The 24,872-nt window shown below is 26.1% G+C and overlaps 2 protein-coding genes across 6 annotated transcripts; both read right to left on the bottom strand.

Annotated features, from left to right (window-relative positions):
- Positions 1 to 5,935: 5,935 nt before the first annotated feature.
- LOC119679653 (ubiquitin-conjugating enzyme E2-17 kDa) lies at positions 5,936 to 20,054 on the bottom strand. Of its 3 annotated transcripts, none has more exons than XM_038092128.1 (4): positions 19,947 to 20,054; positions 19,001 to 19,313; positions 9,259 to 9,544; positions 5,936 to 6,550 (listed from the first exon to the last, which is right to left on the bottom strand). In XM_038092128.1, exons 2-4 carry the CDS (start codon positions 19,042 to 19,044, stop codon positions 6,425 to 6,427), a joined length of 456 nt encoding a protein of 151 aa, XP_037948056.1. In that variant the 5' UTR covers positions 19,045 to 19,313; positions 19,947 to 20,054; the 3' UTR covers positions 5,936 to 6,424. The 3 variants fall into 3 exon arrangements, with proteins under 3 accessions (XP_037948056.1, XP_037948054.1, XP_037948055.1); XM_038092126.1 differs by lacking the exon at positions 19,947 to 20,054 and adding an exon at positions 19,414 to 19,738; XM_038092127.1 differs by lacking the exon at positions 19,947 to 20,054 and adding an exon at positions 19,414 to 19,738 and having other exon boundaries at positions 19,001 to 19,329.
- Positions 20,055 to 23,388: 3,334 nt separating this feature from the next.
- On the bottom strand, positions 23,389 to 24,629 carry LOC119681916. Of its 3 annotated transcripts, none has more exons than XM_038095227.1 (6): positions 24,605 to 24,629; positions 24,149 to 24,267; positions 23,922 to 24,082; positions 23,762 to 23,861; positions 23,650 to 23,700; positions 23,389 to 23,593 (listed from the first exon to the last, which is right to left on the bottom strand). In XM_038095227.1, the coding sequence occupies exons 2-6, from the start codon at positions 24,260 to 24,262 to the stop codon at positions 23,510 to 23,512; spliced, it is 510 nt and encodes a 169-aa protein (XP_037951155.1). In that variant the 5' UTR covers positions 24,263 to 24,267; positions 24,605 to 24,629; the 3' UTR covers positions 23,389 to 23,509. The 3 variants fall into 3 exon arrangements, with proteins under 3 accessions (XP_037951155.1, XP_037951154.1, XP_037951156.1); XM_038095226.1 differs by lacking the exon at positions 24,605 to 24,629 and adding an exon at positions 24,501 to 24,585; XM_038095228.1 differs by lacking the exon at positions 24,605 to 24,629 and adding an exon at positions 24,367 to 24,385.
- Between the last annotated feature and the right edge of the window lie 243 nt (positions 24,630 to 24,872).

The raw sequence follows: 24,872 nt of genomic DNA on the forward strand, positions 1-24,872 counted from the left end.
TAAAGCAGTGTTGTTTAGTAATAAATTTCAGAATTTGAGGCTTTTTAGGAGCAAATTACTACAATTTTATTACGATTTAGAGAAAAAATGGCAGTAAGCAACACAGACTATTTTATAAACCGCTAATAATGTAATTATTACACTCTCCGATTTTAAGGAAAGTAATGTTAACAATTATTATAAGAAAATATAATAATAAATTACCATTACAGCCTCAATGATTTTTTCTTAGTGGTTATATTTGGTGGCAAATTGAAAGTGAGCATATCTACATTTTCTTTTCAGTGTCTGAATTGAAAAGAAAATACCAAAATATTGTAAAAATTTGAAATATGCAATACTAATGTGACACCAATGGTTTGCCGTGCCTGAGACACTCTACATAACATGGCCCTAGATAAAATTACTTCAGACACTAATTTGCGTTTTATCAATCATTAGAAATAATATACGTATATAAATATCAATATATATATGAATTAATTAATTCAAGTTCCAGTTGTATTTAAAAAAAGTTTTTATTAAACGGATAGAGTTTATATCTAACCGTGTGGTAACCGTACAAAGATCATACAAAAATTCTAAAATTAAGTGAGCAATGCTCCTACTTTTATATTCAAATAGCCTGAGCTTGCAAATAAAGCTTTTTACTCAAAGCTTGCTCAAGTCATAATTTTAAACCTATCATATTCTCTTTTATTTTCTCTTACACTTAATTTTCTATTTTATACTTAACCCTACAAAGTGAGAGCGTGCGATAACATATGTATTAAATTCAATTAAAATGAAAATTTTAAATACGTAATATACTATCGCATTTTTAGCTTTAAAGCTAAAACATGTAACATGGAATTATTGAATATCATCCTTGATTAATCTTTAAATTTTTTTTAGTGTTGCGATTCCTCATCCATAATAACTTCCCATCCCTAATCTAGTTGCTTAGGCAACATAATAACATCAATTAAATCCAGACTACTTGATTATTTTTAGTTGACTTTCTGCTAATAACGTATTCATTTATCAAAATCTATCTGTTTGTATAATTATATATAAAATTAGAATGGTTTTCAAGCTTTTTGAAAACCTTTCTTTTCATCAGAGTAGGATATTAAACAACATGAAAAACTTTTTTTTAATAAAAAGTTCGCATAAACCTTTAAAGAAACAAACCCCAAACAACAAAGATTAAATTGATTGAATAACAAAATCATTTTAAGTTTTCGTTTTCTAATTCTGAAAATTTTTCATATATGTACCCTCAGTCTTAATAATAAAATAGTTTTTAAAAATATTACTTAATCATTTAGAATTGCTTCAAGTCATGTATTAAATATATACATATATTCGTTATAGGGAATTTACAAAATATAGAAATTATTAATAACTTTATTGAATATTATAGTAATAGTAATACTTTTATTACTACTGTTTGTATTATGTATTGTAAAAAAGACCATCTTTACTTTTATAACAAGTAATAAATTAGAATTAAGTCGAATGATTTTAGGTGTATTTTAAATTATAATATATATAATTACTAAATTAATATAATTTCCGAAAATTATAATGTTAAAAGTGTTTTTATATTGATTTCTAAAATCATTTTCATATTTTTAATAATAAAATAGACGAAAAACAGTATAATAAACTTGAAAGGAATTGACATTAAAACACTTATAATGGCAATTTATATTCCCAAAAACGTATTGTAAATACTTTGGATATGTGTAACACATAATTTTAAAAATAATTTTTATAATTTGGCTCCTCTTATTGTTAGATGATAACAACTAGACTTTCCTTAAATTTTCGCTAGTATTATTTTCAAAAATTTTGTGTATTGTTTTGATGTAAACAAATAAACTATAAAAATTTTTATATACAAATTTTTTTAAAAATATATTTTTAAATAATCAATTTTTGAAACTTAAAATAATTATTATAATATACCATATAAGTCACTGAATGTTATTTATAAGTATTTTATGAATAATACATAAAGTGTAATGTTTTATTATACAATAAAAATATAAATTTCTGTATACGGGTTGAATGTTGGAAAATACCTAAATATAATATTAACAATAAATAGAAAAATATTACAAAACTAATATTTTTCTTATTTAACGATTGACATAATTTATAATAAAAATTAATCTTATAGTCGATTTATTTTAAATTTTTAATTAAAATACAATACATATAAAATGGATGACATTTTAAATTATGTTTTAAATTATAGACTTGAAATGTTTTAGCAACTTTTACTTAAAACATGTATTAAAAGATTTGCTAACATTATATTTTTTTAAAATTCTAATAAATAAAATTCATATATTTAATGCCAAAAAATATCTAATGTGTTTCATAAATAAAACGTAAAACGAAATTTCAGTAAATAGTTGGTTTAAATTTTTATTTCTACATATCACTAATTTCATAATATGTAAAATTTGAGGTACTAAAAAATTTAGTATATATTATTATATATATAATTTATTATATATATATAATATATATTTAGATTTATTATATAAACATTTTAAGTTTACATTTTTACTTTAAACACATCAATTTGAGTGCAATTGATATTTGGCTCTGTATCATTGAACCGGTTAGAACCGGTTAGAAAATTGCTGTTTTCTGATTACTGTTTCAAAATCGTTTAAGTTGTTTGTTCTAAAGTATATCTTTATTATTATAAACGTTGTAACCACATCAGTAAATATACAGCCTAATGCTATCTGTATATGCCTTGATATTGGGTTGAGATGCGAACTCATATTATAAAACCTGCGACAGCTCCAATGTATGAAGTGGATAAATCCATTCTGCTACTAATTCAATAAAAATCGTGGTTGCAAAAAACACAACGTTTATTCCCGCAATCCGACAAGAAGTTTTTGATTTAAATCTAGTTTATGATAATTGTGCCAAAATTAGATAATAAACAAGAAGGTTTTTGATGATAGTCTTATACCTACCCATTTATATGGTATCTTCAAATTAAACAAAACTATTCCGTTGCTCTTTTTTAAGGAACTGAAATAAGACTGAATTGAAAAATGTCACTAATCCACTGCTAAAATTGGTGCCATCTCGTAATCATCAATAGCGCTCCCTAAGAGATCCACTTAAAGCTATTGGCCCATTGTGGAAATCCATAAACTTCATATAAATTTGTGGATTAATTCGACAATACCTATACGTGTTAGATAGACGTGATGGCCCAATGTCTCTAAGCTGAAACCAAAATATCGACGTAGACGCCAGTTTCTATCTAAATTATTTTTTACTTTTACAAGCGATACAATATTTTGCACCATTTCCAAATTATAATATGCACATTCCTCCTCCACTATACAAAAAAATTATAGTGATAATCAACTTGTTTGGTACTCAACTTGTATTCAACTCTCATATGAAAAGTATAAAATCGTTATATAAGTCTATATGAAATATATCCAGATTAATAATTTAAGGAACGTATAAGAAATAAATATTTGTATATTTTTTTTATAATTCTTATAATTTATTAAATTTTTATATAATTTTACAATCATAATATATATAATTCATTTGATTTGTATGGTTTATGTGTATTTATGTGTTTTTATATATTAGAATTATTTTTTAAAATTTTTATTTATCATTAATTTTCCTGCTTACTTATATTTAGTAAATAAAAAAAAATTAATAATGGATAATGTTTTTTATAAACTTCCCAAAAAGGATCAAAAGTTTAAAGGAAACTTAATTTGTTTACTACTTAAAAAGAAAGCATTATTAATTTTATAAATTATATATAAATTTAATTTAATTATAATCAAAAAAATGTTTAAGTAAAATATTAATTGGCGAAAACCTACCTAAATATTGAAGAAAAAAAAATTTAAATAATTATTGATAATAATAAATTTACAAAAAGAACGAATAATATGAATTAATCTTTTTTAAAACAATGCGAGCTATATATATATATATATTATATATATTCTATTTTATGTAATTTTATGGTTTCAATTATATGTTAAAATTCTTGACACTGAGTTATAAACATGCAATAATTTTTTTTTTTATTTTTTTTTGTAGTTTTACTTTAAATGTTAAAACGAGTGCACATAAATTCACATTTTTTATGATTATTGTAACTAATTGTATATTTTATATATATAGCATTCTTTATTTCTATCTTTTATTGCGTACAAATGGTGAATGAGTGGAAGAGTAATAATAATGCAAATAATTTATATTAATTAATATTTTTTCTAAAATTATTTTAAATAATATTGACCCTTACTGGCAAAAACTTTTTTTGTCAATACTATTTTTGAAAAACTGGTGGTGTATGTAAATAAATATAACAATAGCCTATTTACTAGACCCAACTTATAGTAGCCGAAGTACATTGATATTTACTATTAGTTAACAGCATCTCAATAATTCTACAATATATACGGTATTACTCTATACATTCAAATTAAAAAGCAATATCAAGACTTTTTTAGAACACATAAGCTATACAAGCAAGTAGTTAATATTTTTTAGAAAAATAATATTTTTTTATTTAAAATGATAGTATATGATTTAATTGTAAATACCACACACACATTATGGTGTGGCTGATAATTTCGACTCAAATAAAATTTAAAATAAACATTTAAAAGATTTTGAATTGGGCAATACTATATGCTTTACTTCTGAAGCAGTTGCATAATTGCTTAAATAAAGCTCGAAATGTTATATAAGTATGCATATCATTTCTTTTATTTCTAAATCAAGCGTTACTCTGAACCATTTAAACTTATTACTAATTTCACAATTATAATCAGTAGTATAATTAGATATTTCTACATGTTGAAAAGGAAATACATAAAAATTTTTTTTAAATTAATTTATGACTAATAAACGAAATATTAATAAAATAAAAATGTTTACAAATTTTAGAGACATAAAACCGAAAATATTTATGTTTTTTATAGTTTTATTACAAAATTAGCATACTTAAGTGAGGAAAATTTCAAACAATAATTATTGTACTATATTTATAATATATATGTATATTGTGGGATATTAAATGGTATTAGTAATTTTATAATATAATAATAAATATATTAATGTTTAATAATTATATAAAACATTGCATACATTATAATATAATGATAATTATATTATATTATATATAATATATTAATACTTATATTATAATGTATTTATTACAATTTTTTGTTACTAAATTATTCGATAATATTACAATTGTTTATTACAAAAAACTTTTTTTCTATTTCTATATTAATAGGTATTTTATTTATTATTGTTGCCTTATGCCACGATAAGGAGTTTAAGGAACAGTGATGATGATAATTACAATAATTATTGAAAAATATTATTATTATTAAAAAAGAATAATTGAAATTAATTTTGAAGTTCTATTCAGAGTTTTTAGGTGCATGTGATCTTCCATAAACTGTTGGGCAACAATGGTTGTTTTTTTACTGGCTTGTGGGATTATTTATGATATATTTGTACGCAATATTATTTGATTTTAAAAAAATATTTGTATATCTATTTGATTTAGCAATATTTAAAACTTTTAAGCAATTACTATTACTATCAATAATTTTTTCATTTACTTGTTTTTTGTTATTTGATTTGTGTACTAATATGCTTGCACGATGACTTCTTTAACATTAAAAATTTTCAAAATTTATATTTATGTATATTTATTGTGTTTATAATTTGTTTACTATTTTCTATTTTGTGTTCTTTTAAAAATGGTTTTTATGTTCATGTTGCAAATGTAAATGATGTAATAAATTTCCTGAATAAATTTTTTTTTATTTTTAGTTTTGTTTTTGTTTTTTGATAAATGTTATTGTTTTGCATGTCTGTACTATAAAGTTTATTGCTGCTAGAGGGGGGTTCTTTGTAAATTAAATCTTTAATTTAAAATCTTCTTTCATATATTTTAGTTTTTTTTTACTTAATTCTTCCAACAGCACTCAAGTAAAGTAGGCAACATACAATAAACTGAGCTTCAACAAAATATTTTTTTTTATTTGTGTGTAGAGTTGGAAGGACAAACAAAAACAGATATTTTTAATTACAATTAAATATAAATATATTTCGTATGCTCACTTTATATATATTTACTTTTTTTGTTTTTTTTTTTTTTTGTAATAGACTTTACACCTAAAATTTTAATTTACTGAGTAATTAATAAATGATTTTAATGTTTTTTTTATACTTGAATCAAAATGATTTTGAAAATGTACTTTGAAATTTTTTGCATATTGTTTCTGCTTTTGAGGTTGCTTAACGAACTTGCTGCTGTTTTGGCTGGAGCAACTGCTGCTACTACTGTTGTTCTTCTGCTGGTTGTTGTTGTTGTTGTTGTTGTTGTTACTTTACTGGCTGATGGCTAATCGATGAAACTTTGCTCCACACAGGCTTTCACTCGTTTCTCGTATTCACGACGATTTTCTTTATAAAGTTGTGCAGCTGTTGAATTAGCTGGCGAGTTTGGATTTGGATCACTCAACAGAGACTGAAATCAAAAAAAAAATATTATTATAAATTATATAAATCATAATATTATAAATTATATTATTATATAAATTATATTAATAGCTTCAACTTTTATTAAAAATAATTTTTTTTTAAATATAATTGTTAGCATCTTGAACACGAATTTGGTTTAAGTTGAAATATTGAATGAAATAAAAATTAGTGTAAAATAATATTATTAAGAAAATACGACACTATTAAATTAATACAAAATTACAAAATAATAATTTTGGTTGTAATAAAAAATAAATATTCATTAACGCTTATGTAAATTAATAGAAACAGTTTTTTTTAGTTTTCATACGCGGATTTATTTATATAGTTCATTCCTATATAAATTATAAATGATGAATTTAATGGTAAATATAAATTTATAACCTCTATGTAGTTTACTCTGCAGTACATGTTCTCTTGTCTATATTTTAGGTCATGTAATCTATACGGAATTTATTTTGCAGCATGTTAATTCCTGTATATAGATTAATTGTAATTCACAAAAAACGAGTAAAACCTTTTTCTTGTGTTGTGTCTCATCCACTTGAGGTAGCTAGGTTTCTTCGGCTAAACTCTGGTTAATTTCAATTATATCCACCCCCATTTCCTTTATTCCTTAAACTATAACCCTACCTATCTACTCCCTTACCCATGTATTCGTCTTGTATTCCTTACATGTTATCTGCTTTCAAATACTGACGGGCTAGAACAACAAGACCTGTTTCTAACACCACCGCCGCGAAGTTTGTGAAACTATATGCTACATATAACATATATTGCGTTACATTAGAAGACGTGTTTCTACAGCTTACGAGGAAGTGGTGTTCCTATTTTACAAGAGAAACTTTTATTACATCTCAGGAGAGTGTAACTACAACTCGAGTATATATAATCAAAAACACCACATCTAAGTCCGTCTCGAACATAAAGGTTCTTAACAACATAGAGTTAAAGCGGTACTATAAAATCCGTTACTACACCTTGAGCACACAGGTTCTTTGCACAAAGGAAGAAGATACTATAAAATCAAATACTCACATCTAAGTCCGTTACCGATTTCTATTGAGGTACATTATTTGTTATAAAAATTAATATTCAATTCCAAGTTTTTTTGCTATTTTATTTTTCAGTAAAATCAAAACCAGAAAAAAACTATTTAATCAGACTAGCAACCTACCGATTAGATAATCTTACTGTTATATTTTAAATGAAGAAGAAGAAATGCGCTTCATTTCTAATGATTTGTTTTATTTCTGATGATTTAATGATACATTTAATCAGCATGTATATAGCTCATACTCATACTCTGACGACCACTTTTAACGACGATATTGCAAGATACAAGGATAAAAAAGTTTAGGATATCGACCTGGAATATAAAATGAATGAATGCATATTAACTTTACCATTTATTTAATGGTTTCATTGCCATTGTTGTTGCTCTTGTGAATGTTTCTTATAGAAAAACCGTATAAGCAAAAAGTACAAAGAGGTTAGAATATATCACGTGGAAATAGAATAATTAATGTGGAATAAAGTAGAAAACAGTAGAAAGGACTAAGGGTGTCGATGAGTTCTTCTGTAGTGATTGTAATGATTTATCACAGGATGTCAATAGGTTGTTTGGACTACGTCTATCAAAATCAGTAAGCAAATAGTGATGTATTATCATTATGATGATATTGCATTGAAATATATTGAGTTAATCAAGGTTTCAATAATTACCAGGAGTACTGCTAGATATTAGGAATTGACTGAAAGAGGTTGCACTTTCGTTTTAAGAAGATAGTCTTATATAACAAAGTAAATAAGCAACATTTTCCTTTTCCTCTTCTAACTCACAGCTGCAACAGTAAATACTGGATGGAAATTGACTGCTGTGATTAATATGTAATGCATATTATCTGGGAAAATGACAGAAGACATAATCTATCTAAAGTTTAGCATAACAATTCATGCACTTCGAGCACTTCACTGATGCCAATGTAGAACTAAATTGGGTGCAGTTCTGATATCTCACGTAATCAAACAGTATTCTTAGTCACATTTTATGCCCGTATGGAGCTAAATATTTAGTGTTGAGAGTGCTTTTCGTAATCTCATAGTCCTTAACCTTATAACCTTGCTAACAATAGTAATCAGTTTCAAAAATATACTTTTAAGTGTCTACAAATATGCGATGGGTTGAATGGTAAGATTTGTATGCTACTATGATACTAAGGTACAATACAAGTATTGCCAACTTAAAACAAATTCTGATTAATAAAAAAAATAATGACCTTTTAAAAATAAAAATAATAAATTAATAATCGGCACAATGAAAGACCACCATTAAAGATGTTTTAAAGATGTTTTTTAAAATTATTTTTACAAATGTTTTAGGGTTGAAAGACATGGCACGCAGAGCTTCCAGAAACTATTATTAAATAAACAAATCCATCTTACAAAAAATATTATGAATCACGTTAAAGAAGATGATTCATTACCAGAATGATTTCAAAGTAGAGTTGGTGATTCAGTGTGCTATATTTATGTATGCCTAAGACATAACACAAAACAATTAATTACGCATATGCATCAGAAGATATTAAATTGAATATTTCTTTAAGATATATAAAGCTTATATAAGGAGTACAATTATTATTTACTAAATGAATTTTTATAACAAATAATATTATATTATGTTCTACATACTTGTATAGAAGTTAATATAGCAGAAACATCATATGTGGGACTCCACCGATTTTGTAAAATGTCCAAACATATTCCACCATCGGCATAAACATTTGGATGAAATACCTTAGATACAAATCTAACTGTTGGAGGCTTATTGGGATACTCTTCCGTAAATTCTATTGTTAATTTAAAGGTACCATCTTCGAATGGTGTATCATGTGGACCAAAAATCACAGCATTCCATATCATAATATTATTATCAGTTGGTGCGCCAGAAACTCCCGTTGGTGGATCTTCTTGTAGTCTATAGGAAGAGAAGTAAATATTTAATAAATTAATAAAATATAAAATAAATTTTTGAGAAATAAAAATTAAATAGTAAATACAAATACTAATTTCGAATTTTGAATTAAATTACATATAGAATTAATACTATTGAAAGTGCTCTTTAAATAATGCGTACTAATATTTAGGAAACTAATTGATATCATATATATAATGTTATAATCCCTGAAAGTATGAGTGGGTATGAGTAGCTCCTAGATGTAAACACGAACGCTTTAGTGTCTGATGCATTGGAATGACTAAGTTTCCTTGTCTCGAATCAATCTTTACCCAACCAATTCCCATCGCATGTATTTATGTTTATAATTACTTTAATGATTCCTGGTATATATTTTCATTAAATACAACAATCACAACATAAAAACAATGAATTTCAACAGATATCAGCTTTATATGCTAAAGCCATTTATGTATGAAATTTAATAAACATATTGGACTCTCTGCGAAGTTTAATCGAAAATAACAAATAATTAAGCAAATATTAAGAGAGACATGATCTCTTCCTTAAATTGCATGATACGAGATTTTGATATTCTTAGTGAGTAGTAAATCAAATTAATACTACATATATATTATATTCCTATATTACATATTTTTATGCTATAAAATTATTGATTACATGTAAGTTTCTTCTTCAGATTTCCTAAAATTTTTAAATTGTTAATAAAAAATTTTAAGAATGAAATATTTTTTATAAACAATCATAAAAATACTAAATTTTTAGAATTTTTCGGATCATTTAAATGTTTACTAAAGAGACTAACGTAAACGTAACACTTTTAACATGAAAAAGTACTGGACTTTGACTATAAAAATTTATATAAATAAATCAGTTTATAAACAAAATTACATGATTAAGAATAAATTAAAATAAAACATTTTCGCTCAAAGGTTGCTCAATGAAATTTCCGCAAAAAACTCATTATATTTTAATGATATTCACAAAGTTTACGAGAAAAAAATAAATATGCTCGCTCATAATGGGTTTAAGCTCTTTACACTTCAATGAGGAATGAATGAATTGTTTTAAATAAAGAAATAAAAAAGGAAATTAAAAATAAATGCAACTTCAATATACATATCTATGCATGTATTAATCTATTAAATAAAAGACCTTTTTAATAGGAAAACAATACAGTTCGATAATTTTAGATATGCAGAATATAAGCACTTGTATAGCAGTATGACCCAAGAAACGACACAACGATCAGTGAACAAAGAAACTTTGTTAATATAATATATTATTTCGAAAAAAAATTGTAATCGGAGATGTATAACAAACAGATTTTAACAAAATATAAAAGCCTTGACGTTATTATCACAAACATTTAAAATATCTGCAGATCCATTTTAGAGTCCCCTAAGATAATAATCTAACATACATATGTAACTAATAAAAATTATAATTTCCACGAAAGACATCTTCTATGTCAAAACTAAAAATGTAGAAATCTTTTATACATTTTTATATTTATTATTGACTATCTTATTATGTAAGTAGTTTAGTCAAAGGGAAAAAATATCAACAAAAGCAAATAACACCTTAGTTGCTTAAATAATTTCAGTAATTCCGAATAATGCAAATTTTAAGAGGCTCCGCAATATTCAAGGCATTGTAATAAAAATTATAATATTAACTTAAAATATTTTCATTACTATCAAAACCATATTTATATGTATCTATAAGACATACTTATTAGACATGTTGTTCAAAGCAAAACGATAATTACGATTATTTTGGTGCCTTGGATCAAGGAATATATCTCTTAAAAAATTCTCCACTGAAAATAAAAACCCTACAAATTAGTATACACTTCTTATTATTACTACTAATTACTACTTGTGAGATCGCCACAATCGGATTTTCGTCTGGGTGTCATTCATCATTGTCCAAAAAAAGTCAATCACACCGATGCAGGGAAAAAAAACGTGGACTTACAGAATCTAATTCGAGACCAAGATTGACTCACAACAAAGTTCACAATAGACCACGCCTAACGTCTCTCAGGAAGAACGGCGTCTCCCCGGTGCAGCAAAAACTGCCCTAGCTTTATTGAGATCAGAATATAAACAAGCGTTGAACAGTTACTATTCAAGAATAAACACGTCTATTTCTAACATGTACCCAAACCACAGCTTTACCCCCAAGATATCGTCAATCTGTTCTCTTGTCTCACTACACACACAACCTGCATCCATTCGACCATAGAACTCAAACCACCGGGTTGAGTTTAATTTAAATCCCATCCATATTCAGTTCACCCCTTCACTCTTATTCCCCTCCCCACCTTCAACCATCACCCATAGCAAAAACATAGTTAAAACAGCGTTAGTGAAAGAATTATTAATATTCTTTTTAATTTAAAAATAATTTGATTCACTTACATTTCAACATACTTTTCAAATTCAAACTAAATCTATACAAAACACAAAGCCGCGAAAAAGATAATGATCGGCTTATCAAAACCAATAATAGAATCGTTTTGAACATAAATTGGAAATACAGGACAATAACAAAAAACCCACAATAAACTATTTATACGATATAGCTGATAATATCAATCTAAATTTTTGAAATAATCAAATATTCTTTAGGTGAAATTAAATAGGTCAATTTCGAACATTTCGAAAACTTCTAAAATTAGATGACCTCGATTGATTATACTGTTCACATAAAGTAATTTGCAAAAAATATCTCATATTTTATTTATATATATAATTGTATTCATTTTAAAAAATATAGTAAGTAGATCCTAGATTAATTCGTAACATAAGTATCTGTATCTTGCTTGAAATTTCAATGAAACAAAATGTATTTTGCAAAAGTATATTTAGAGATTTTCTACATAAATTTTCAAGCTTGACAGCATTTTAATCCTTCCTTTTTAAATTATTCTTTATACTTTTAAGTTATGTTTCATTTTAATAATTTTTTAACGTATACATTTAAGTTGACGGCTGGTCGAGTTAATAAGCACAAGAAAATTGCGTACAGGAAAAAAAAGAAAACTTTGGAACAATAACGATGTTGTATCGAGTTGAGGACATAAGAGAATAAGCAGCAGCAATGCCATTGCAAAATATATGTTCACAAAAATTTGAACAAAAACGATGTTGTTTTGTGTACTATAGAAGTGAGTTATCCTATATCACCACATGCTTTTAAGTGAATAGTGAGAAATAGTAAACTACTTCTCACATCATTAAATATTAAGATAATTATTGATTTTCAATATAATAATGTTTTGTTAATTATGATAATGGAATGATTTTTAATAAGAATTTTTTCAAATGTCCGATTTAAATATTGAGAATAATTATTACTTGTATTTATTTAAAATTTGCAGGAACTGTCCAACAATATTTTTTCTACATACGAGTACAAACTGTAAAATATTTTTTGGCAGCAAAATTTCACTGTCACGAATTGCACGAAATAAAAATAAAAGAAAATATTTATGAAAAAATTTCTTCAAAACAATACAAAAATTTATGAACAAAAACAAGGAAAATATTTACGGAAATTAAAAATAAAAAAAAAAAATTAAAAATGTATACATTGAAGAGGATTTAACCCGTTGCTACATATACTTGTGTGAAAGATAAATATATTTGTGTATATTTATATGCTTATATACTAAAATAAAGTATTAAACAAATAGCAAATAGTAAATAGAAATATAAATGGTTAAATGACAGCTGATGAAAGCGTCTTTGTACCGAGAAACATGAACTTGCAAAATCATCAAAATGAAAAATGGCATAAATCAAAAAAAAAAAAGAGTGCCTATCAGAGCTAAAAATGTAAATGATCTCACTAACAACAATCAGTATAAAATTCTAGATCTGCTGAGCGCTACTATCAGAATGTAACATAAACAAAACAGTCATAGAGCAAAACACGGCTTAGTTTTACTAACAAAACAAACAGCTGATTTAGCAAAATTTTTCGCTTGTTTATCCTATAAAAGTAGACTGTGAGATTTCAGAAATAATGGCCCAAGCGATGACCTAATACTAATTTTATTTTTCATTTATAAAAGCGCAATTCATTTACTACACAATTTTTGAATAATAGCCAAAAGTGTTTGTCGTATTGTATTCGTTTCATTGTTTCATTGTAAATATGCATAATATATATGCGTCACATTGTCGGATACTCGTACATTATTCTAGCCTAACTGATTCAATAAAAAACGCGCAAATTTCTTGGGAACGTTTTGTGTGGGTGTCAGTTTATAGAGTTCAATGCACAAACACTATCAGGTGTATTATTTTATAAATATTTTCCATACATTGTTAATAACAATTATCACTACTTATATGACTCTTCCGCTCTATTGCTAATAAAATGCAACTTTTTATTAGTAAACAACGAGGAAAGGTTAAGAAACTGCATTTTTCTGTAAAATACACATTAATTAAAAATAATTAATTTACTCTTTATATTGTAGAAACAGTCGATGAGATGTTATATTGAAAGTTAGTTGATATAACTTAGCGAGTACAACATTAAATTACTATAATTCCGCAATGGAAATATATGCAATGACTGCTAGAGAAAGAAGGATTCATTTAGGCTATACCATTGGTTTCTAAACTTATTTATTGTATTTATAAATTTTGAAGAGGATTTCAGAAGTGTTAAATAGAGAATATGTTATTTAATTGATATTATACATAAAGTATATACATAAGATAAAATAATTATATACTGCTATTTGTAGTAGTTAATATAATTCAATTAGTCACAGGATACAATAGAAGCAGACCTCAATCTAGTAAAGATGGGTTACAAATGTGTCTCGATGTGAATACATAACTTTTCGACGCAAATATCTAGTTTCAGCCTACACGTGGCGCGACCTGAACAATGCATCAAAGGGTGAACGATACAGTATTCGGTAGCTATATGATGTAGCAAATAAAAGGGGAAGGTCAACTGCTTCAACGTATTTTGAAGTTGAAGTCAGTAAGTTTACATGGTAACAAGTCAGAATACTATGTTTTGGAGCCGGTGGCGCAAGAATCTCTAAAGGAGATTAACGGCACCAATCGTAACCTTAGAAGTAGGTTACTAACAAAAACAAAAGCATCTATTCATGTCTGGCCTAGAAGAAGATTGAGCGTAGGGTTTACAACCCAACCTCGAAAATCCATACTGTAATGAAACCACAGAAGCACTAGTCTACCCAGGACTGTCGTGCTAAGAAAGAAGAAGAATCTAATAAAGATACTAAATGAGGACTAATATTAAACATATACACATAACATACTATACAAAAAAACCTAAAAAGAGTGAACTGCAGAGGTGTGATTGAGTAAAGTAGATTCCAGTGAAGGCCCAGTATTGAATACGGGCTGACTTATGTTTTAGAAGTCGACTTATTGTGAAAATTGTGGAGCTTATTGCATAGGAATATAATTATTTTCAACCAGAAAACTATAACATCATTTTAACAAAAACTACTTAAAGCACTTATAGAAGATGTTGGATAGTTATTTAAGGAAGTAGGAAACTATAGTGTGAAGATGTTTCCACAATCTCGACAAAAATCATTATAGAGTAGACTCAGCCTCATAACATGTCTTGCTAGTACGCAAAAATCTGTCAGCAGCGATCCCGTAATGCTAAACAAATTTCACCTTAGTTGAAGCAGTTAACTGGTACTATTCTTGCACAGTAAATCTTGAAATCCAACTAGAATTTTTCAAACTATATTCAGATATTTTTTCTTAATTACCGGCTCAAACGATTTAAGTGCGGTACCAATGTTTAAGAAATTAATATCGAAGTTGAGTACCCTTGGCAAGCTCGTCTAATCTGCTGTTACCAAAGATGTACTGTGTCCATGTACTTATGTGATTTGAACATATTAATCACATAAGTACTAGCTAGCTAGTTAGTTAAAAGAACTATTAAGGATATAGCTAGCTGTAGTGTTCACCAACGATTTGACAGCAAATTAGGTGTCCGAGAAGAATAAGAATCCACAACAGACATTATATAATAATTTAAATGATATCCTTGTATAGTCTCAATTCAGTAGTCTCAGTTATAAATAAATGTAACACGAACATTAATTAAATGTAATAAGTAACAGTGCGATATATATTAGAAACGTCCAATTTTGAAAAGTACTCTTGAGCAATATGAGTGTAGTAGTAGTAAAAGTGTAGCTTCTAAGCTGTTGGAACTTGTAACAATAGTGTCTATACAGAGGGACATTTTCCAGATTGATCAAGGAAGTATTAACTACAAGAAGATGCCTGTAAAAAATCAAAATTTTAGTATCTTCTTGAAATTGTATTAGGTAATGTGTAAAATTATACAATAAATTGACCCATGTTATCACGCTTTGATAATTAGAAACAAATTGACCGAAGATTTATGGTTGCCTACATTTTATCTCAAGATGTTTTTAAGAAACTTTGATTTTTTTATATAGTTATAGATACATATAGTAATTACAAGTAACATATGCCGAACAATAGACATAAGCGATACAATATATGCATATACATATACATATATTGTGTATCATACGATAAACATAAACAGTACGATAAACATAAATGGTACGATAAACATATATGGTAGAGTAAACAGATGGAGTATACAGTACATATGGGTTATAATAAACAGAATTAAATATAACCTAAAAACAACGATTAAAAAATAATATAAAACAAGTACTTTGTTTATCCCAAGTGAAAGACTATTAGCGCAAAAAATACAATTATAAAATATGATTAAAATCTACTAGAATACTACAAGATATGAACCAAAAGATGTACTTAATGGATTGCATTAACCAAATAGATGTTATGACTAATAGTGTACTATTTTGCCTTTTGAAATTAAAAAAAAACTGTTTATAGTTTTAGAAAATGGAAAAGCTCAAACACAAAAGATTTGTTGGACAACGAAAAGAAATTATTGATGGTTAAGTCAGAGAAAATACTGTTATTACACTAATTATTTTTTATAAAATATAGATTAGCTATCTAAAGACTATTAAAAAGTGATTTCAATAGAAATACCTATATCGAACTTGTTACGCATTTCAAAAACATTTTATGACTGCTAACTTGAAGATAGAATTTGTATATTAAAATTTATTATCTGCTAATGCTGATATGGTACATTATGGTATGAAATTGAACATATTGAAAATCTTTAAAATAGACATATGACAAAGCGAAAGCGTGTTATATTCGAAAAAGATTTAGATTAGTCACTGGTGGCTGATGCAATGTTTATAACACTCAAGGGAAGTGTAATTATAAATTTTCACATACATTATTTAATTATAATAATATGTAAAAGACAAACAAAATTTAATTAACTACTTTTAATGTATTAAAAAACACAACTGCGTTAATATATAGAGAGGTAGATAATTTTTTGTTTATAAAAATATTCATTTAATATGTTATAATAACTTTTTCGTAAAGAAGTGGAAAAAACCAATACTAACTACAATCAATAATTTCAAAGGAGCGGACAATTCTATATTATAGGGCCACTTTTCATTCATTTAGGATACTATAATAAATTTTTCGTAAAGAAATAAAAAAAAACCAATATTAACTACAAACAATAATTTCCTAGGAGCGGACAATTCTATATTCTAGAGCCACTTCTCTGTTCAGACGAGCCAATAATGCTTATCCTTCCCATCAGGACCACGGAATTGTATTTTTAGCCTACTATTAAAAAACGCAACTGTGTTAATATATAAGAAGGTAGATAATTTTTTTTATAAAAATATTTGTTTAAGATATTATAATTGCTTTTTATAAAGAAGTGAAAAAAACTAATACTAACTACAATCAATAATTTCCTAGAAGCGGACAATTCTATATTCTAGAGCCACTTCTCTGTACAGACGAGCCAATAATGCTTATCCTTCCCATCAGGACCACGGAATTGTATTTTTAGCCTACTATTAAAAAACGCAACTGTGTTAATATATAAGAAGGTAGATAATTTTTTTTATAAAAATATTTGTTTAAGATATTATAATTGCTTTTTATAAAGAAGTGAAAAAAACTAATACTAACTACAATCAATAATTTCCTAGAAGCGGACAATTCTATATTCTAGAGCCACTTCTCTGTACAGACGAGCCAATAATGCTTATCCTTCCCATCAGGACCACGGAATTGTATTTTTAGCCTACTATTAAAAAACGCAACTGTGTTAATATATAAGAAGGTAGATAATTTTTTTTATAAATATATTTGTTTAAGATATTATAATTGCTTTTTATAAAGAAGTGAAAAAAACTAATACTAACTACAATCAATAATTTTGTAGGAGCGGACAATTCTATATTCTAGAGCCACTTCTCTGTACAGACGAGCAAATAATGCTTACTCTTTCCATCAGGATCACGAAGTCATTTATCTGGGTTACAACAACAACAAAACTAAAATTTATATGTCCAACAAAGCCATATTTATACGTCACAAACAACGAAGACACATTATTATATATTGAAGCTGAGATTAGTAGTTTTTTTTCTTTGGCTCAGGGGTTATGTTTTTAGCTGAAACCTTTTTTTTTTGTAACAAAGAAGAGAAACAGTCATTGCTATTTCTCTACTATTACTAATTATGACCACATGCTCCAAGCTTAATTTTTCTTTTTGCACTTTAATATCTTCAAAATAGTAATGGAAGACCTGTCAGTAATTAAATCGCGCTTAATCATGTTTTTCGCAAGGCCTTAGGGCACTTGACCTTATGACTGGCAATAAAAACTGTTTATCTGACTGTTATGAAAAAAAATTTTCATTTCTTGCTATTTATTTGTTTAGTTGATATAAAACGAATGCAACAACTTTTTGGGCTTAAAATCCTTGATAATTATATTAGATTTCCTTGAACGCAAGCCATTTAACCAGTTAAGGTGAGTTGAAATATAACAGATTCAAGGTCAGAAAATAATATTAATGCGTTGCTATGACATTAAACGTAGTCAATAATTTATTGGAATAGCAAGGATTTATTCCCAAGTTTTTGTATAATTTCAACATATTTTGCAATAAATACATATATATCGCCCGTTTTCTTCAAAACCTTTTGTGTAATAAAAGCAAAAATAACGCAATGTTTTTTTTTCTTTTTCTTTTTTTATGAACTATAGACATGAAGTCTGTAAAGTGGTAAAGCACTTAAGTGCCTGTGTATAGGTAGTTTCACTACGTAATCAATATTTTCTTATTTTATTTTCTGCAATACAATTTCTACAATCAATTCCACACATAAAATTTGGTTTATATTTTCTATTAAACAAAAAGTAAAGCGCACTGTTGAAATTTTTTAAATTACACGTAATATTTGCCAGAATATTCTTTTGAAGAAAAAATTTTTTTTGTGTAGCATTTTTGCGTTATAATTTTCTTACCTTTTAAAATCTCTCATAAGGCGTCTGCGAGCGGGTGTTGACATATTTAACTAAAATTTTTTTTTAGCGTTAACAAATTAACAATTTGATTTCTTTTCAATTTAGGCAGTAGGAAAATTTTTTATTGCACGATTTCTCTTATTTCCTTCCGTCCTTAAATTTTAATATTCCTCGTCTGCCTGCTTCTTCTACGTTTCACTTCCACCTTTATACACCAACTAATTTTTTACAGTTTAAAACTTCCAAATAAACGTGTATAGTACACACTGGCAAGAATAGCACAACTATATTTGCAACCACAGTTATACATGCACTAAAATAGAACAAAACTATGAAAATTATTTTTGCACAATAGGAAATCTATTTGATTGAATTAATAATTAATAAACCATATTATAATTTATTTTTCTTACTTTAATTCGATAGCAATGCTTTTGCATTCAATTTCGTTACAAACAATTTTTTAATTATTTGTATTTCACTAATGTATGTGCAAATTACGCTGCCTATGCTTCTCAGATATATATCAAATACTTTTGATTCGCAAATAATGTATTTCTTTTTTTATCTTTTATTTTAAATAACTTCCCAGTATATAAGCTCCTAATAACGAAAACTAATTTAATTACGACTTTTAAACCAACTTTTCGTGTTGGCGATATTCAACCAGCTGCACAACACAACAATGAACTGGGCGAAAATTTTTCTTTTAAAAAGCAAAAAGACTGAAATGGCAATATTAAGCTTATGAAAAATCATGTGTTTTTAAAGATTATTAAGCGTAACACTGAAAAAAAAATTGCAAATAAAAAATTTAAAAAATTTGTTTGCAACACTAATTAGCGTAAATATCAGAATTAAAATAATATTTATGATAATATGCGACATAAAAATTAATTAATATAAATTTACAAAAAAAATCCATTAAAAATAAAATAAATAAAACCTGTGTATTGCAAAAGCCGTGATATATTTCAAAAATGTCAGTAAAATATATATGAAAAGCAGATAATTTGAGTTTTGTGTGCCAAAATATTTTTATTTATGCTGTAAAGTATACGAAATATATTAATTGTAACTTCAATTAAGTTTCACAATTATTAAAAAAAAATTTCCAAACTAAATATCAATTATATTTACTAGTTGTTTTAAAAAAATAGAAGCCAACTTTATAATTTTCATACTCAAATAAATCAGAAATTTTTGTCAAATTAAGTATTTACATTAGTACGTAACTACATACGTAACTACGTACGTAACTACGAAATAAATAAACAAAAACGAATATAAAATATAATAATTTCAGTGAAGTATTATACAAAAATAAAGATAAAATGCTAGTTTTAATATCCATCTAAGAAATTTATAACTTTTTTAAGAATATCAAAAAAATTTAATATCTACTAAGTTTTAGTTTTTAAAAACAATTTTTAAGGCCAGCGAAAATGGGGTGACTGTAGTATTCCGAATATATCATTGCAAATGCATATTTTATAAACTTTGTGGAAAGATTTATAAAAATATTTAAATCTTATTTCGTTGATTTAATACAAATATGGGCGATGAAATGGTTTTGAGTATCGAAGCACTAATCCGAACCAGTTCAAGAACTGAATCGATTACAGACGTAATACAAATATGCCATAATATGTGTTTGTTTGCTATGTACACAAACGAATTTATTGAAATTTTATGCCTTATAATATTAATAATATTATTACATTATTAATATTATTATTAATAATAATAATCTTAAAAAGCTTCTTTAAATGCCAGAAATGTCGTCAAGAGCAGCTACTAATAGATTTTTGTCAAATTGCAAATTTTTTTATCAATAAGTCTATAAATTTTTCCCCAATAGCCAGAAAGCATCAAAAGCGACAAATGTGAGACTTGAACACACTAAAACCAGATCTTAGAAATGCAAAATTGATAAATTTTGGCTATAAAGACCGTAAAGGTCAAAAAGTGAAACCCATTTCCAGTTATCAAGGGAAATGTAGCTGTTAGGTACTATCATAATTAACTCAAGAATTGTGCACGAATCAATTATATTTTTTTTATACAAAATTCATAAAAAAAATATACCAAAGACATGGAATTGAAAACTTTACATTAATTATAATAGGTGTTTTCAGCAGCTCGCAAAAAAACAGCAATTGGTTCGCTTAAAGTTGTTAATATCTATGAAAAATAACAACACTACTTTCTCTATCTAAACATCTGTTGTGAAGTTGCGAAACATTTAAGCAACTACAGAAAAATATGTTATCAACGCAATAAGTGAACTATTATGAACCTTTATTAGAAATTTCAACGAATATTCCACTCATGTCTCAAGAGTTTTTAACAAAAATTCAAACAAATTTAAGTTTCATAAATTTAAACATTGTGGAAATAAATTTTTTTAAAAATATGTAAAATTGGAAAAATAAATATTCTAAATATATAAGTATAAATAAATACAAAAATTTTTAGAAGTACGTGAAGAGAGTATAATTGATAAGTTAATACTTATAAGGAATAAGAATAAATATTCTAAACTACCATATTTTAAATTTTATTGTAAAACGAAATTTCAAAATTTTCTGCATTCTAAACATTGCTTTATTAATTTTTTTTATTCAAGATGTAATTTGCTTGCATCATATGCACATATGCAAGATTTATTTTTTACGAAAACATAACATTTGGCAGATTGCAACAGTGATAAGATATTTGTATCATTGTTGCAATCTTAACGCATAGAGTAAGCAATATGCTGTTTTTTGCCACACTTAAAAGCAACCGAAAGCATCTGTTGTTTTGGTTTTTAACTTTAAAAAAGTTGGTTGGATTGTTTTGAAGTGCAACCATGAGGTGAATAAATATCATAAGTTGTCTATTCGATTTAAGAACAAGACATTCTTACCCACACTACGTAATTTATCAACACAACGTAAGACAATGGAACTGTGTAAAATGAAGAGAAACCAAGGAATGACATGAAAAGGAATAACGTAAAGCATTAACGTATAGAAACATTTAAAATTGTAAAAATATTTTTAATTACACAGAAATCATAAAACATCAAATTATTATATTACAAATGTAAATAAGCTATAAAAGTAAAATTGTTAAAAATAAAAAATTAAAGTATTTCATTTGTTGTGTCGGATTTTTGCTTGTTTTGATAAGGAAGACATTTTTTTTTGTTAATTTTGTGCTTAAAAAAGATTTGTAATTCCGTTTAAAACATTAACTGCATTAGCTGAGCTAATCTCTAAGCAACTAAACAAGGTAATACCTTATTTCGTTATATGTATGAATAAGGTATGAGTATCCTATTAATCGCGAGTGTAATAACTTTAATTAAAATGACAGGATTCATTAATGTCATATATGAATTCACAGAACCAATCACCAAACCAATCATAACATAAATTCATTTTTGCTTTCATATCCAAGCTTGTGACATATTATAATAAATTGTATGTTCTTTATAAGTATTCCTTTTAATCACCTCTAAGTCATATAACTTATGAGAGAGAGAGAGTCTTTAACCGATCTTTGGTACTCAACATGAGGCATTTTATTTATTTTGTTTATACGTTGCTTGATTTTTAAAAACTTGATATATTGACAGTCTGTCTCAACAGAAGTTCAGATTGGATTAACTCATTACATACAATTAAGAGTATGCGATTCATTCAAAACTACTTAGCAGATCAGATAATACGAATAAACGTCAAAACAAACTTCTTTCCGAGAACTCCCTTTACCCAACCATTTCGTAATCCATGTATTTGTATTTTTAGTTCCATTTATTTGTGAGACAACCCTTTAGCATTCTTCGGAATAACATTTACTCCAATAAATAATATATGAACGATTTTATATATAATATAAAATAGATAAAACAGTTTTCCTACATCGTTTATTTCAATAAAATTTAATTTTATACATATTTATTTTGACATAAATATTTATTTCAATAAAAAAATTGACACAAAATTTATAAAAAAATATTCTATTTTTATGGCAATATGTATAAAGTTTTGCCATATGTGCATAAAAGTATTTAAGGTCACTTTATTAATTTTACTAAATTTTATTTTAACAAATCTAATTGGTAAAAAGTTTAATGCATAAAAATAATGCACATTTGCACAAATTATTAACCTAAAGGACGGAATGTTTGACTATAAGTCTAGAAATATTATTCGATTGCGATATAAAACATATATGAAACTATATAAATATATAGATACATAAATATGTATGCACAAGCAATATATATCTATAAATACATATGAATGTACACATAATATATTATTAAAGACAAATATAACTATTTTTATACATACATATTAATTTTTCTATAAAATTTAAAGCAAAAAATGCTTTTCGGAATGTTGATTTAGATATGCGATTCTTTTCATAACTTAAATCTAAATATTTTATGCTGCATTTCAATACGCATAAATGTAATATATATACACATATATATGTATATAAATTTCCTAAAGTTCAAGGCATTAGAAGCTCAATATTCGGATTTTGTAGTATCAGGAATATTTGATATTGTGAAAACACACAGAGCCAACAATAGATCTGCAACGAAAAAATTTTTAAGTTTCAAATATTTTAAATTTGTAAGATTTTATTACATTGTAGGCCATCCAACAAAAATTCAACAATGCTGAAAGTGTTTGCTCCAGCTGAAAGCATATATTTTTATGTATTAATAAACAAAACAAATTTTAACTGAATTCAACCTACATATATATAGTAGCCACCAATAAGCCAAAGACCAAATACAAATTGGAAAAGTATACCAATTCCTGCTAATATCAACCAAGGTAACAGCCAACCACGGGTGCTGTAAAAATAATTCAATTAAATTTAGATTTAACTTAACTTTTTACTACAAAATACTAACCAAATCTTTATGCCAAAATAAACTAAATAAGAGGCTAATATAAGCAGTATGAAATATAATATAAAAATGCCACCAAATAAGGGCATGGAGTATCTTTTATCCGTTTCAAATAGTGGCGAGTAGAGTTGCGCTGATTCACCACCACACAGCATATATGTAATCTATAAAAAATAAATATATTACAATTTTATTAAATTATATTTAATTTGATTTCGTTCAAAACTTGCCAATGTGATGAGCACAACTGATAACGCTGCTGTGTAAAAAGCTACTGCTTTGCTGCCCGTTTTAACAGAATTTGACCATATGAATGGTGACCAGCAAGAACTTAGTACCACCATTTTTTCTAAAAAATTTAAATCTAGATTATTTTATAATCACATTACATTAAATTTCATCAAAAAGAACACAATTAAATAAATTGATTCACATTGAAGTAATTTACACTTGGGTGCGACTCGTCTTGTTAATTAATACTTGCAGCATCACAAGTGTCCACGCCCAAGTTTCTTATTAGGTGAGAACTGCACTCATTATAATTTTGCTTGTACATTAACAAATTAAATATATTTTTATTACCGTTTTATTTATTCCTCTTTAGATTTGTAATAAATCAAATTTAAATATATATTAATTTAATTAAATTAATTAATTAATCACATAAATTAAAAACATCAACAAACCAGCTCTCAGCAAATGCCAACGAATAAGAATTGACAAACTGTCAAAAAATGATTCTGAAGGCACATGACAGGGGTGTTACAAAATGTATAATGTGTGCATAAAATTTGTCAGACTCGATTTGTCAGATCGTAAGTGAATGCGTTGATATAATAGTAATATTATATAAACAATTAAAATAAATGTTGATTGATGATTATTTATCTTTGAAATCAGAAATATGGAATTTAAATACAATATCGCTTACATGATTTTATTTACATGCGTTTT

The sequence above is a fragment of the Teleopsis dalmanni genome, chromosome 2 (genome assembly GCF_002237135.1).
Source record: "Teleopsis dalmanni isolate 2A chromosome 2, ASM223713v2, whole genome shotgun sequence".
NCBI classification, from domain to species: Eukaryota; Metazoa; Arthropoda; class Insecta; order Diptera; family Diopsidae; genus Teleopsis; species Teleopsis dalmanni.

Excerpts from the sequence above, each read along its gene's own strand:
- LOC119679653 (XM_038092128.1), bottom strand. The coding sequence starts at position 19,044 with ATGTCAACACCCGCTCGCAGACGCCTTATGAGAGATTTTAAAAG. Across the intron at positions 9,545-19,000 it reads CTTATGAGAGATTTTAAAAG|ACTACAAGAAGATCCACCAA; the intron begins GTAAGAAAATTA and ends CTCTTCCTATAG. Across the intron at positions 6,551-9,258 it reads CTATATTAACTTCTATACAA|TCTCTGTTGAGTGATCCAAA; the intron begins GTATGTAGAACA and ends TTTTGATTTCAG.
- LOC119681916 (XM_038095227.1), bottom strand. The coding sequence starts at position 24,262 with ATGGTGGTACTAAGTTCTTGCTGGTCACCATTCATATGGTCAAATTCT. Across the intron at positions 23,862-23,921 it reads TATTTTGGCATAAAGATTTG|CACCCGTGGTTGGCTGTTAC; the intron begins GTTAGTATTTTG and ends TTATTTTTACAG. Across the intron at positions 23,701-23,761 it reads TTGGTGGCTACTATATATAT|CTGGAGCAAACACTTTCAGC; the intron begins GTAGGTTGAATT and ends ATATGCTTTCAG.